This window comes from Eumetopias jubatus, unplaced genomic scaffold, assembly GCF_037043125.1.
Source record: "Eumetopias jubatus isolate StellerSeaLion01/CBP00866 unplaced genomic scaffold, mEumJub1_p1.0 scaffold_15, whole genome shotgun sequence".
Taxonomy (NCBI): domain Eukaryota; kingdom Metazoa; phylum Chordata; class Mammalia; order Carnivora; family Otariidae; genus Eumetopias; species Eumetopias jubatus.
The window spans coordinates 42,018,440-42,034,812 of record NW_028274821.1 but is presented as its reverse complement, the minus strand read 5'-3'; the positions used below and the strand labels follow the sequence as shown (position 1 = coordinate 42,034,812).

The following is a 16,373-nucleotide window of genomic DNA, read 5'->3' as shown; positions in this document are numbered from 1 at the left end:
ATTTACAGAGGCAACATGGAAACTGGGGTCTCTGCCCACTGCCTATAAATACATCCTCAAAGTTTAAGAAGGTAGCAGGAGCAACCACCTTTAGCACTTTCCAAGCAGTAAATCCAAGCTACCATTATTGAACTTCCCACTTCATGAAAGGAATAAAGTAATATACCGGTTCACGTGAGATACCAGAACACTCACACACAAAAGAAACAGATAAAACAACAAACATTTATTGGACAATTACATATACAAGAGACTTGCTAACAAGGTTACATTCACACCTAACAACCCTTAAACTAGGAACTTTTCTTAGCCAAATTATACAGATGAAGATATTGAGGCTAAAAGGAATTAAGTACCTTTCCCAGTGTCACACACGAAGTAAACAATCGGACCCAGTTTCAAATCTAGAGCCCAGGTTCTTAATTCACACTCCACTATGTACTCAACATGTTTAATTTTCTCTCCTAGATAATTTAAAATTTTTCTCTTCTATATAATTAATGGTATGTGTATAATTCAGAACGTACTCTAAAAAGGTTAAGTACCTAAAAAGAGTATTTTTAAAAAAGAATAATTTACTGACTTTTTTTTTTTTTTTTACCTTAGGACAAAGATAATACAAGAAGGAATACTGGTACTACTTAATATATTAAAAGCTACTACTGGATATTGACCACACATACCAGTTTTCCTGGAGCTAAAAAAACAAAGAAAGTGACACTGATGTCATCAATATATAGTCTTGACATGTAAAATGGTTTAAACTTTTGGTTAAGTTCTTCAAAAAGAAAATGGAGGAAGGAAGGGACAAAAAAGAAAAAATACAGTTCTAAGAAATAACTTCTTGCATTTCAGGATTTTCAGGTTATTTCCTTAATAAACCTTCCCAAGATTTTGGCATTTTGATATCCCACTTGGTTGAAAGAATTAAGACACTACTCATAATATTGGGTGATTCAAGAGACAATGAATCAATTACAAATCAAAGCTGAACTGATATTCCTGATACCTGTCCTATGATGAAAAGATCCTCTTATGAACTGGATAAACAAATTATGAAATGCCCAACTGATAAGTATTACCCAAATATTAAAAATCATTCCCTAGAAGAATAAGAAAATCCTCTAGAACTATGAGTTGTTTTGAAGCTAACACTAGGACAGCATACCATAAGTGAAACACAGCATCATTTCTGTGATTTCTTGCCAAAAATGCATAAACTGAATCTAATCATGAGGAAACATCAAACAAATCAAAATTGAAGGGTATTCTATAAAAATCAGCCTGTAATCTCCAAGATCATGATGGTCAAGGAAAGACTGGGGAACTTTTCTGTGTTGGGGGAGTCTCTGTACCTGAATGAAAGAAAGATGACTTACTACAACACATAATTCTACACCAGATCCTTTGGCTCTAAAAGACACGGTTGGTTGGGACAACTAAGGAAAGTCGAAGGGGGTGTGAATGGTTTCCTAACATTGATCACAGCCCTCTGGTTATGCAGAAGAATGTCTTGCTTGAAATGCACACTAAAATATGAGAAAGTAATGGGCATCATGTCCGCTTCTTGCTTTCAAATTGTTCAGCAAAAGAAAAGGTCTCTGTTGTGTACCTGCAACTCTTCTGTAAGTCTGAAGTTATTTCAAAATAATTTTTAAATGCAAGGCACCCAGGTGGCTCAGTCGGTTAAGCCTCCAACTCTTGATCTCAGTTCAGGTCTTGATCTCAGGGTGGTGAGTTCAAGTCCCACAATAATAATAATTTTTAAATGCAAATATAAAACACTATGTGGCCTATAGGAACATTTTTATCATTTGTTAGTCTGTTAGTAGATGGATGAGTGGGCAGCAGAAAGGAAGGAGGAAGGGTAAGAAGAAGAAATGGTGGGCAGACAGAAAGATAGACACAGAAATAAAACAGACTGGAAGAACACAGAGAAACAGAAAATAATTAGTAGTCTATAAGTGTGTACAGGCAGAAGTGTGTATATCTATTCATTACTGTAATACACTACTTTCACGATGAGATGGGTGGTAAGGAAACAGTTTTTTTAGTGCACACTATATGCCAGGTACTGTACAAAATGTTCAACAAGTGTTACCTCATTACACCTTCACAAAAACCAGGAAGACAGTACTATCTCCATTTTTAGGTAAAGAGTCTGAGGTCCAGTAAAGTTAAGCCCAATTTCATACAACTAATAATTATCAGAACTGGATACAAAATAAAATCTGCCTTGTTCAAAGCTAATGCTCTTTCTACTCTATGATAATGCTTACCATATATTTAAGTTATTCATACACTTGAGTTATAAATGCAACATGACCACGTAAGCTGTTATAGCTTTACATTTATTACCCTCATTATTATCTGTTAATAACCTCTCATGTACTTTAAGTGTCTGAGAATATTTTCCCATCCTTTCTGCTAAAATGTCTGAAATTTCTACTACTAGAATACACATAAAAATGAAAACACATTACCTGGAAAAGGTAATATATTAACCCATCATCATTTTTTGAATGACTTCTTCTATAAGCCCAGCTTGTGAACGCCATCTCCATAAAAGGTACACACTGACCATTTTTGTACTAGTCTAATAATAACTCAATTATTTACCTGTCCAACTATATTCTTCCCTATACTCTTCTGGACTTTAATACATCAATTATTCTCCCCCTCTAAGCAACTATCACTTTCTCTTCCCAAAGTACTTAGTGTTCTTTAGCCAATAACATTTAAAGCCTTTCCTAAAAATAAGTTTCCCTGAACTTGCCCTTTTCTCAAGCTATTATCACAAGCAGATTCTAACATCAAAGGCAGCTCTGTTCCTGGGGGTAGGCAAGCATTTAAAGACACACCACTCTCGGTCTACCTTCTACTTGATAAGTCTTACCTACACATATTTTAATCAGGGTCTCAAATAACCATTGTGTCAATATTTTAACTTTAAAATACTGCAATAGTCCACTTTTGGAAAATGTGCTCAGGGAGATCACTGTCTAGTTTTATAAAACCTCTATAATCTGCAGCACCTGGTGGCTCAGTCGGTTGAGCGTCTGTGCCTTTGGCTCAGGTCATGATCCCAGGGTTCTGGGATCAAGCCCCATATCAGGCTCTCTCCATCTCCTTCTGCCCTTCCCCCTCTCCTCCCCTTCCCCCATTCATGCTCGCTCACGTGCATGCTCTCTCTCTCTCTCTCTCTCAAATAAATAAAGTCTTTTTTTTAAAAAGTCTACGGCAAGATTTCATTCCTTTTGATTATGCTGAGTGAAATAAGTCAACCAGAGAAAGACACATATCAGATGATCTCACTGATATGAGGAATTCTTAATCTCAGGAAACAAACTGAGGGTTGCTGGAGTGGTGGGGGGTGGGAGGGATGGGGTGGCTGGGTGATAGACATTGGGGAGGGTATGTGCTATGGTGAGCACTGTGAATTGTGCAAGACTGTTGAATCACAGATCTGTACCTCTGAGACAAATATTGCAATATATGTTAAAAAAAAAAAAAAGAAGAAGATAGTAGGAAGGGAGAAATGAAGGGGGGGAATCAGAGGGGGAGACAAACCATGAGAGACTATGGACTCTGAGAAACAAACTGAGGGTTCTATTGGGGAGGGGGTGGGGGGATGGGTTAGCCTGGTGATGGGTATTAAAGAGGGCACGTTCTGCATGGAGCACTGGGTGTTATACGCAAACAATGAATCATGGAACACTGCATCAAAAACTAATGATGTAATGTATGGTGATTAACATAACATAATAAAATTTTAAAAAATAAAAAAAAATAAAAGAAGTTTATAATCTGATCCCATGCCAATGATCCACCTTTTCCCTCACTATTTTCCAATATAGTTATAATAGAAAACACATTTTAGTTATCACCATGTATAAGCCAGCCGCACTAGGCATGGGTCTCCATTCCATCTCCTTAATGTCCCTCTTCCCATTCTATGCTTATTCCCACCTCTGCAGCTCTGCTCAAGCTCTGCCCTCCATCTGGATGCTGTCCCTCTTCTGTAACTTATTATCCGTCATTCTAGGCCCAGGTAAAGCCTTCAGATAGGGCTCCCTGAAGCCTTCCCAATACTCGTAAGCCTACTCTGAGCTGCATCTTTTATGGGTTCTTACATTTAAAACCAGTATTTCCTCATTCAATCCTTGATTACATTCTGCCTAAAGTTGGTTCATAAGTTGTCAATCTTGTTCTATAATCACTGTGCATATTTTCTAGAGGTCCAGATCCAAGTCATATTTTTCTTTTATCTCCTAAAGCATATACAGCACAGTGATAAGGAAAGATAAAGTAATGATATAAAAAGGATCATAGCTTAAGAAACCAATCTATTTTAATTGTTCACATACCTACAAGAATATGATGAACACAAATAATCTGTTTTTTAAACTAAGTCCCAAAACTTTCATTCAGTTCTTTCAAGAATGTTAATCTTGGGGCACCTGGGTGGCTCAGTCGGTTAAGTGTCTGCCTTCACCTCAGGTCATGGTCCCAGGGTCCCAGGATCAAGTCCCGCATCGGGCTCTCTGCTCAGCAGGGAGCCTGCTTCTCCCTCTCCTTCTGCCTGCCACTCTGCCTACTTGGGATCCCTCTCTCTCTCTGTGTCAAATAAATAAATAAAATCTTTTAAAAAAAAAAGAATGTTAATCTTGCTCTGAAGCTATAGTGCCAACATACTTAAAATACATTTATTTAGACTTTTATTTCAGACTTCAAATCCAGTACATTGAGGTTTTGCCAAAATATTAGAGATGCATATAGCTTACCAACATTGATGGCCACAATCTAAAAATAATCTTTGAATCTTAAGTTTCCCACTATAAGAACCTAGATTTAGATATGTGAAATCACAATAAATGAAGTGCATGTATATAGCAGACTTGTCTAAAGAATTAAACTACACCCTAAATTATTATTTCATTAATGCTTACAACATTCCATGAAGCAGGTGTTACCAAATCCGTTATATTATTTTTACTGTTAATGTGTTTGAAATGACCATAATTAGTCCAATGACATAGCTTAACCTGTAGGTAACTGTATGTTATTCTCAAGAAGTTAGTTTTCATTGAACCTTTCACACAAACTTATCCTGCAATCTGAGTCATGAAAAAAAATTTTAGACCTTTGGAAATCACTGATTATAGGTGGTTCCATGGCTGGTGGAAAGAAACTGACTATTCAAATTAACCCTATTTAAAATCAGTTCAGAAAAATAAAAACATATCACCAAACGAGAGAAGTTTTCTACTGGTTCTGTTATTACTCAAACTTCTAAAATGTATAGCTAGAAACAGAAATTAAGAAAGACTAAAACATTTGCAAGAACATTACCAGTATTACTTAATAAAAAAGCTAATGAGATTTCCATGGGAAAATCAGATCACAAAGGGAAAAAATAAGGTGGATACATTCACAAGAAATGTCATTTAATTTCCCCATAAATTAAGACAAAATTACCCACCAAAATTTATATTAATTCTCTACATCATTAGGGATTTAATCATTTCTCTGTACCTGAATAAAAGAAAGATGAAAAGAAATACATTTTCTTCCTAGACGGTTTATTAGGATTTATGTGTAAGTGTATTTTGCAAGGACCTAGAGGAGGGAATCGTACCTGTTTTACCAATGACTTCCTGTAACTCAGCCATAGAGGTGATTATTGCGGCTAGGAGGTCAGAACTGGTAAGCCAACTGAGCGCTTGCAAACAACGTAACTGCTCCTTCTGATGCTCTGCAAAAAAAGAAAGAAATCCATCTTGCAATGCTACAAACATTTAAAATCCATGTTTAAAATTCATAGCAACGTTTGGCTATTAAAATAGATCAAAACTTGTAGACAGAACTTTGCCTAGTATGGAAAAGTCTATAAGAAATGTTAGATTTGACTGAGAATTTATTTATATATTATATGAATTAGGTGAAGTCAAAAATAAGAGAGAGAGAGAGAGAGAGGATGGGGCACCTGGGTGGCTCAGTCAGTTAAGCATCTGACCCTTGACTTCGGTTCAGGTCATGATCTCAGGATTGTGAAATTGCACCTCATGTCAGACTCCACGTTGGGCATGGAGCCTGCTTAAGATTCTCTCCCTCTCCCTCTCCCTCTGTCCCTCCCCACCTACCCTACCCCTGCTCATGCACTCTCTCACTCGCTCTCTCTTTCTCAAAAAAAAAGAGAGAAGAAAATTTTTCTTTAGTTCTGCTTATATTACTTAATAGCTTGATTTTTAAAAAGTTAAAAATTGAAATCATTGTTTCCCCAGAATAGTCAAGTATTTTAAAAAAAGTTAACTGGAACATTTACATTTGTCTCATTTTCATTCAATTCCTCAATAGATGTTTAACTCTGATCATTTTATACTGATTCATAGAAAGTGAAAATAAATTATACCGGTAATTAATTTTAAATAGGGCAGAGTTTCTGGATTGACTTAATTGAAAAATCACTATATAAACTCTCCACTTTACTGTGAAAAGAGCATTTGAATATATTAAAGCTAAAAAAAAAAAATATATATATATAATAAAGCTAGACAAACTTGAAATTATATTTGCCACTTTCTTTAAATTTTAATAGTCATAACAAAAAATCAAAACCAATTTATGAATAAATATACATTTACCCATACACACATACATATCTATATACACATGGGACTGTGTTACATGATTTGACATATTAAATGATTTTGTTTAAGTTTTTACATAATAGCTAAACACAGTCACATTGTATGTTTTCAACTTAGATTTTAAAAAGCATAAATGATCTTACTTGGAAATTTATGCTTGTCTTTGGGCTCTCCTGTACACACTAACATGCCTATACCTTCTTTGAAACTTTCCATCCAGGTAAAAAGAGAGGCACATGATTGGCCCAAAATCTTGAGCCTATTTGCTGCCAAAATTGCAATAACACCTTTCCGGAATACACGTATCAATCCTTTGAATGGTTTTTTCTTCATCTTGGCTTCCTCTTGCTTCTTTTCGTCTACACTTGACAAAGCCTGGGCTAGAGTTCTAACTTCCAGTTTGAACAACTCAAAGGTGTTGACCTGTTCCTGGAGAAAATCTCTCTGTGTAGATAAGGCACATGATCGGCTGTAGAGAGGATATAAGGCACCAACCATCAATGCACAGGCTGCCAGCAAGGATGTTTGTTCCCTTTGAGTCTGTGATAACATGTTTTTGAAGCGTGAATTTTCAAGAACCAACTGTTCATGTGACCTCTCAATACGATTCAATTTTTCCATATTTTTTTCAGCAATTTCTTGAAATTTCTGTAAGAAGTCAAATAAAATATTTAAAACGTAGTCATCTTATTACTTCTAGAAAAGAAAACAAACTTTTGCTGACAACTTCTTCAAGAGAGCCATGTTCTAAATATCCAAAAATACGTATGACAGAGCAACAGTGAGCCAAACGGCTTAGCTCTAAATGTGCGCACTGATTTTTAAATCCTCTTACATAGAAGCTTCACATAAAATCGAACATGTAAATTTAAAAAGTACTTCATGAATTTCCTGTACACTTATATACATAAATGCACACATTTAGAAAGGAAAATTTCTCTTCTTCCATTCCTCACTAACTTTTATTTCCTGCTTTTAAACAGAAATTATAACACCAATAGAAGTTTTCCTATACGTAAAAAGACTTTACATTTTGCCAGAACAAGCAAAGGGTTAAGTCAATGATACAACATAGGGGCGCCTGGGTGGCTTAGTCAGTTAAGCGTCTATCTTCAGCTCAGGTCATGATCTCAGGGTCCTGGGATCGAGCCCTGTGTTGGGCTTCCTGCTGAGCCGGGAGACTGCTTCTCTCCCTCTCTCTTTGCCCCTCCCCCCCACCATGTGCACTCTCTCTCTCTCAAATAAATAAATAAACTCTTTAAGAAAAAAATACAACAGGGCGCCTGGGTGGCTCAGTCGTTAAGCATCTGCCTTCGGCTCAGGTCATGATCCCAGGGTCCTGGGATCGAGTCTCATATCGGGCTCCCTGCTCAGTGGGAAGCCTGCTTCTCCCTCTCCCACTCCCCCTGCTTGTGTTCCTGCTCTCACTGTCTCTCTCTCTCTGTCAAATAAATAAATAAAATTTTAAAGAAAAAAGAAAAAAATACAACAAATAGCACTTGACTGCCATTTACTGGATGAGGACAAACTGATTCTCAGGACAAACTCTCTCATATCAGCTCTTTCTTACCTTCCCAAGACAGAACACTGAACAAAGTACAGATCCAGCAGTGGGAAGAAATAACTAACTGTAAGCTGGGCCTCAGCAGTTCTCTGATCCTTTTTCCCTCATCAAGGGACTTGCAATCCAAAACAATTTTGAAACACAAAGAAATTTCAACGGCAGACAACATATTTTAATTGCTAGAAAATAAACTAGTTCTCTATGAAATCTTATGCCTAATCATTAAGGAACTGCTGGGGTAGAGTAAATTTCAGAAGATAACAGATCCCAATTTCCTTTACTGATTCATTTATCATTCAATACACATTTACTGATTACTCACTAAATTCCATGTGCTAGAAAAACAGACAAGCAAATCAATTATTGTGGCACAATGCTATGATAAAACTCTGCCAGATTGCCAGAGGTACACAAAAGGGAGTTTGCGCAAAATGATATTGACAGGCTTTTGGAGGGATATGACAAAGGTAGTGGGGTATATAATAGAAAGAATTAACAAAAAAATCTGATAAGGAAGTTAATCATAGCTATCCTATAAGAATTTAATGATCAGAGTTGGAGAAAATAATACAAACTCTTGCCTACTCCTCAAGATTTGATGTCAAAGCCTACCGTGGACAATGTTGATATGCGGTAGCCAAACAAATTCAAACTTGTAGAAATATACTGCTGAGAAAAATAACTCTTGGGCCAAATCCAACCCCATGGCTAGGGGATGAGATTCCCAAAAGGTGCACAGTGAATAGAAAAAGGCCCTCGGAGGTACAGTCCTGAGTACGAATGAGTAAAGGAAGTCAACAAGAAGCCACTCTCCTTCAGAGAGAGGCTTATATCACTTATAACACTCATTCAACTTCCTGGATGCTTTCCCTTGGGCAGGGGAAAAACTGTATTTTAGCCATGGTTTTAAATGTTTCTACATTATAATTCCCTTTATTTAATCCAACTCTTCTCTAAAGTCTGACCCAGCCGTATCTATGATGGTAGTGTGAAAAACAAAGGAACCAGGAAATAAAGGAACTGTGGCTTGCCCCAACCGCATCTCCACCACTGGCCAAGCTGTGGTAGCAGGATTTCATCACCGGGACTGTGTCCCAGAGCTCCATACAAGGACACTTGTAAAGAAAGTGGTGTCCCACTGGGAGCAGCTGAAAGAAGCAAGAAACTCTGAGAAGCTCTAACCAAGTAGACTGCTTGGAAGCAGATGTGAGACACACTTTTAAGGGAAGCAACCTTTAAGAAAAGGGAAAACTGACCTGAATTGTGGCTAAAGAAGGCAGGAAGACCAGTGTGTGGAAGAAGAAGAGCCAGAAACAGGATAATTATTCTAAGGAAGCACAAACAATTCAGAACGCCTGAAGAGAAGAGGAGAATGGTGGAAAATTGACAAGTAGGTAGGTAAGAGATGGTTAAGCTACGGAATTTAAACTATCTGGAAAGCCATGAGTACCCATAAGATCCTGGAAGTTGCTCTGCTTTAGTTAATGGGTGGGAGAATCAGAAATCCTAATAAAGACTGCCAAGGGTAGCAGTAGAGTTGCAGGGAGTAGGGATGGAATGAGACGAGCAAATAGAAATTATAACAGTTAACTCCGTATTTTCTCTACAATCAATTCCATTAGTTCAATTAGAGGGGAAAACAGGAAAATTCTAGGAAATCCAAGATAAAAGAGGCATACTGGCCATAGCTAGGTAGGAGACATAAAAATTAACCTCACCTGATTCCAGGTGGCTACCTACGTACACATTCACAGTTCTCAAAGTCTCAGGCAGAAGTGTGTTTTCAACAAAAAATACTCTTTTTGAACAACAACAAAAAAATGGTGATGAGATATATTTGCTAACAATATTTTAAATATTTCAAAATAAAACGTGAAATCATTGGTCAAAATCAAATGGGTTGTTGAAAGAGAGCTAAAAGTATGTGAACTACTGGAATTAAAATTTTAAAAATAAACAAAATAAAAATTTAAAAATTAAAAAAAAAAGGAAAGAGAGCTGGAAGTAAAGCAAGCCCATTCTGGAAAAGATTTAGTTAATTTTAGCACATGATAGACCTCAAACTCTTCTACCGTATACAGCTGGCCCACTTTAGGGCCTCAGGTTGAAGCTGACAGCATTTTAGAATGGCTACCAGAAACTGGCAGTCCTGGGATGAGGATGAGAGAGTAATCAAAATGTGGTGAGAAATGGATAAAAATCTGAAATACACTACCCAAAACACCCCATTTCTCTCGATGAAGAGAAAACCAGGAACCAGCTGTAATGTTTTAAAAACAGAATTGGGATTCCGGACTTCCACAGCCAGTTTTCATTTTCAACTGCCTGGTAGAAGCAGTGGTAATATAAAAGAAGCAACTTTTGAAGATCCTCATGTCATTCTATGACCCCCAAGTTTTGATCACTTGTAATGATTTATACATTTAAAAGTGCTGATTACTATTAATTACTACCACTACGGATTTCATGAGATTCCTATGATTTGTATTGTAAGAAAGAGATGCCATTCACAGATTGCTAGAACTAACAACAGGACTAAGAATACATATGAAGTTTGTTTATAAATAAAAATAATCTCTAAATTCTACCTCTGAAACTAATAAAAAAATAAACAAAAGGGTGTATATATCCTTTAAAAAATAAATTTAAAAGTAAAAATAAATAATCTCTAAATACTATTTAATTATCTAATAACTCTGCTGTCCTCTGTCATTCTTGGTTTAAGTAATTATAATCAAGATACCAGGTATCAATTGTTATTTTTTTAAATATAAACCAGACCAAGGGGTGCCTGGGTGGTGCAGTCAGTTAAGCGTCCAACTCTTGGTTTTGGCTCAGGTCATGATCTCAGGGTCTTGAGATCAAGTCCCATGGGCTCTGTGCTCAGCGGGAAGTCAGCCTGAGTTTCTCTCTCCCTCTACCTCTGCCCCTCCCCCTGCACACTCTCTCTCTCTCTCTCTCTCTCTGAAATAAATATGTAAATCTTTTAAAAAAAACAATCAGACCAATATTGAACTAGATGACTAGAATTAATTAGCAGGGTGAATTAAAGATTTAGGAATAATGAAGTTAAATATTTAAATTTTTAATGCTCTTATTAACAAATATTAACAACACAAAAACCTCAATAACATTAGTACTTAATGACAGTTTTGTTCATTTCTTAACAATTACATTTCTGCATCTCCACTGTCTCCACTGAGATCCAGAATCACAGATCTAACTGCCCCATAGGCCTCTCCACTTAGCTACCCCAAAGCCCTCTCAAGCTAAAGTAACCAGTCCAGTACTATTGATTTGCTTCCTAAACATATCCATAATAATCCTCTTTCTATCAATAAATGGTACCCAACATCCACCCAAGTGTTCAAACCAAAAACTTTCTAGTCAGTCTTTTTTTTTAAAGATTTTTTTTTATTTATTCATTGAGAGAGAGAGAGAATGGTAGAGAGAGAGCATGAGAGGGAAGAAGGTCAGAGGGAGAAGCAGACTCCCTGCTGAGCAGGGAGCTCGATGCAGGACTTGATCCTGGGACTCCAGGATCATGACCTGAGCCGAAGGCAGTCGCTTAACCAACTGAGCCACCCAGGCGCCCTAGTCAGTCTTAATACCTCCTTTCCCCCTATCCTCTACATTCCAAATCAAAGCCATCCGCAAATACAGTTGGGTTTACCTGCAAAATATACCCTGATCCATCTCCACAGCTACCCATGCTAGTTCCAGCTCTTCACCCTCAGCTACTCATGCCCACTTCGATGTTACTGTCACATTAGGTCAGTCAAATCCTATTGTTTAACCTCTGTCTTTACTGAACCAAGGTTCTCTCCTGAAGTCACAACACCCCCACATGCCTCATGCTGCAAAGATTTCACCTTCTCCTGGGATCCTCAACCTGATGAAAAAGAAGAGAATGGTCTGCTCCTTTACGATCCAGACATGAGACTCACCCCTCTTTCTCACAATTTAGCCATGTTCTCTAGCACCCCCAGGTCCTTGGCCTTCCAACTCCCCTAACACTATTTAAATCCTAACAATCTTCAGAGCCCATTTCAGGGTCTAACTACTCCATGACACCTTTCACTATAATCCTTACTCACACTGACCTTGACCTTCTCTGAACTTGTATCACTCAGACATTTAATTCCTACACTGCTACTTACTTATTTCATGTGTGTATATCTATTCTCCCTCCAATACAAAAGAGTGCTAGTTCCTAGAAGCCAGGAAGTATTTACTGTAGTGCCTGTCACAGTGTTCTATGCCCTGTAGGTATTTAGTAAATATTGAAAAAATTAAATAATCCTTTATAAGATGTTCCTTGGTGCTAAGCACAGTTTTTTGCTAATAGATACTGAATGTATACCAAATGGATAAAAAGCTTTACAAATATAAGGAGAAGAAAAATATAATCGAGAAAAAGATATAATTTCCAAATATAATTTGGAACTTATCAACATGTCAGAATTGTTTTAAAATTAATTCTGATATTCCACAGGGACCCTCAGAGGTACTGTATTATTTATAGTGAATTATTCTTGAAGAACAAAGCTTGTTTGATGGTAACACTGGAAACAGCAATAAGAGCAATTTTTCCCTTTAAAAAAAAAATCCTGTTCTTTACCCAAGGAGATTGAAGGCCAATATTTTTAAAGCAAACATAAGGAACATCGCCTTCAAATGGGACAAAAGCATTCCTAGTACTGAAATAACCTGCTCCTTGGTGTGTTTAATTTCAAAAATAACATTTGCAAATTCCTCCAAAACAACACTTTTATCTTGAAGAACTAAAAAAAAAAAAAAAAAGAAAATACAGTATGGATATCTTTTATACAGATTTCTTTGGCATATCAAAAATACTATATAATTTCACTAGCTTTCCTCTACTGTCTGATAAATTCAAAGTGCATCCAAAATGAATGGGGGTGGGGGGGCAGATACCCTCTTTGCCTAATGAATCAAGCACTTACTTCCTGAAATACACAGGCTCCGTGGGACGCCTTACAGTGCTCCATGAACTATGAGACTCTGGGCCAGAAATTAGACACTTCCCTAGAGAGTAAAATTCTTTTTTATCACTTTTGCTTCCTGAGTTCTTATTCTTTATGTTGGCAAAAGACAAAATGCAAACTGGACATTCAATGATACATAGACATCAAAGGACTTCATTTAAAAATGTCTTATTTTTATAAGCTGCATACCTTGTCTTTTTATGCAATGGTAATATTTTAAAATATAATAAATTCACCTGCTTATCTTATGATGTAAATACTTCTCTGTTAAAAACAAAGCACATGTTGTGAAGAAAGTGGAAGCCTCACACCTTGCTGGTGAAGATGTTAAAATGATGCAGCAGCTTTTGAAAACAGTTTGGAAGCTCCTCAAAAAGTTAAATGTGGAGTTATCATATGACCTAGAAATTCCACTATCTGACCTTCATATATATATTCAAATCCCGTACTGATTATTTACTTAACTTAAAAAAACTATCTTTATTTTGTAAGTCTAGCATGGCAAAAAATATTATGTGCCCAAATGGTCTGTGTGCCTCTGGTTATTCTTGTTTCTAAAGCAGTAAAAATTATAAAGTGCCCTTTGGATAAGCAAAACCTTCAAAAGGACAGAGTTCTCCTTATCCTTAGACTGAGAATAAAGGTGTCAACATAGGCAAAATTAAAAGATACAACGTCAGATTGTTGATAAGTCAGCACCACCTCTCAATTCTGACCCACCTCAGGTCTCCCTTCCTTGTGGGTTTTCAGACCCTGGCAAGAGCGCCCAGGTTGGCTCCAGTCTCCTCTACAAAAACTTCAAATATTGATACCTCCTTTTCTAAGTTCATAGCATCCTCTTGGGAATTAATTACACAAAGTTGTTGTGATAAACCCTATATTATTTAATTTCTCGTGTGTTTAAGGGATGACCTCCCAACTAAAGTTGACAGTTTTTGAGGAAAGAACTAAGACTATATCGCTTTGTTAATACCACAGCATGGAACACAGTGCCCTATATATCTGGTATATAACATAAAAAGTATATTTTTATTAATATTAAATACATTATATAAAAGGTGTCTTGATATTCTTACCAATAGCAATTTTGCAATAGAATATACTAAAAATTCAGTCTCTGGGAAAAAAAGTCTGAGAGAAATAAGAGATAAGGGAACTAGCATCTGTGGGTGGCTGACAGTGTGTCACTGGTTTTTCATACATTATCACATTTAACCATTAATCAAGAATCACTTGGAAATGCAAGCTCAAGAAATATGAAACTGAACTGTCACTAGACCCATTTTCAGGTATTATTTGATATACAAAAACAGCATATATTTCTAAAAGAAATGGTGTTGTAGCATAATGCAAAAAGGCCTGGAAGATCAGGATGATGAAAATGTATTAAAACAGCACATAACGTTCACTTTGCAATTTCTAAATGCCAAGCAAGGGGCTGACCATTTTACATCTGTTACCTCTATTCTAATCCCAATTCTAGAACTTTCTTGCTACACAAACAACTGGTATCAGTTCTCTGAACCTTGGTTTCCTCGTTTGTAAAATAAAAATGATGCCTAAATGACCTATCTCACATGGTTGTTGTGGGGCTTGAGTAAGAGGAGACGCACAAAGTTATAAAAAAAAGCACTGAAAAATCTATTGAGCATTGTGCAATTCAATTGACAGCCTTACTAAAAAAAAAATATTCTAAAGCAATTATTTCAGAAGCAAAGGACTTCACACCAACTCAGAGTCCATCAATGCATGGTGTGCACAGGATTGTGTCAAACTAACTCCCTGTCATCATTCCAGGCAGCCATGTATACATATCACCTCCAATCATATAAACAAGCTAAGCTTGGAATATTTTTGGAATCCAATTAAAAAGAAAAAAAGTTTCAACATCTAATAACACTAATCCGTTCTTGCCAAATGTACTCTTAATACTGTCATACAAGAGAAATAAAATGCAATATATTATAATGAACCTGAATTTCTTTGATTTTTATTCTCCATTCTCAACTCACTTGATTTTACTAAGATGTCAAATAAACCTAAAGTGTTTACAATAAATATTACATGAAGGTTAACCATACAACTAACAGGCAAAAATCTTTACTTCTATTAAGGGAGTTCTTATTCCAGGAATTCCATTTTTTCAGATAGAAAAGATAAAAGAACATAAATAATTAACAAAAGCAAAGTTAATAAGAGAATTAATGTGGCACTCTGCCCAGGTGCTTCAGTAGGCATACATGTTTGAGATGTATTTACATGATGGCTCCAAAGTATTTAAATTTAAGAGTTACCCAACCACATGGCCAGCACATTTTACCTAATGCTAAAAACATGCTGTGATACTAAAACCAAGCTCCCTGTTCTACAAGTATCATTTATCTAATAGCATTCTCACTAATTGTTTTAAAGCTTACACATTCAAAAATCTTGCAAATAACTCTCCTACGTTTTTTCAGATAAAAACAATTTGAATCAAAAATTGTTTTTTATTTAACCTTTTACTAGCCATTTCTTTACAATAACCAAACATTAAACACAGGGCTCTATAGATAAGTCATTTATTTTCCAGCAGATGGCCTCTTGTAATAGCCATGCTCATCTAACACCAAACATCCTCTACAACCTACAATCCTATGCAACAATTGTGGATTTTTCTTCTTTATGTTCTTATCAATATAATTTTTGAAAATACATTAAGTAATATAAAATGAAAATAATGTTATTTGCATTGCAGCTCTGGGGGAAAAAAGAAATATAGAATTAATCATAATAAAATTTCCTAAAATAAAATTTATACATCCCATAATATGCATTATAATAGCAATTTACCAACCATAAAACCCAAATGAATTGCTGCTATCTATTCAATTACATTTTACAAAAATTCAAATATGTATATAAATAATATAGACAATATGACAATATATATTATTAATGTACTTTAGGAATAATGAAAATGATACTTTCAAATTGCATACCCATGGATCAAAGCCTAGGGTGTCACATGTTCTTCAGGAAAGTCTTCAGTGAGAGACTCTCTTAAAACACTAGCATTTGTGATCATTGATTCCCTTTTAGTTAGGAAAATGAACTGCTATGCCTTCCTGCATATTTAGAATAAAAGTGAGTTGGGGGAGGAGTCCAAGA

The 16,373-nt window shown here is 36.1% G+C and overlaps 1 protein-coding gene across 2 annotated transcripts in view; it reads right to left on the bottom strand.

Annotated features, from left to right (window-relative positions):
• Positions 1–16,373, bottom strand: part of CCDC171 (coiled-coil domain containing 171) — a 314,512-nt gene that overhangs the window by 158,780 nt on the left and 139,359 nt on the right. For both annotated transcript variants that reach the window (XM_028107327.1, XM_088018937.1), the window contains 2 exons: positions 6,794–7,298; positions 5,639–5,755 (listed from right to left, as the gene is read on the bottom strand). In XM_028107327.1, the coding sequence (XP_027963128.1) occupies positions 5,639–5,755; positions 6,794–7,298 (622 nt within the window). The remainder of the gene's footprint in view (positions 1–5,638; positions 5,756–6,793; positions 7,299–16,373) is intronic.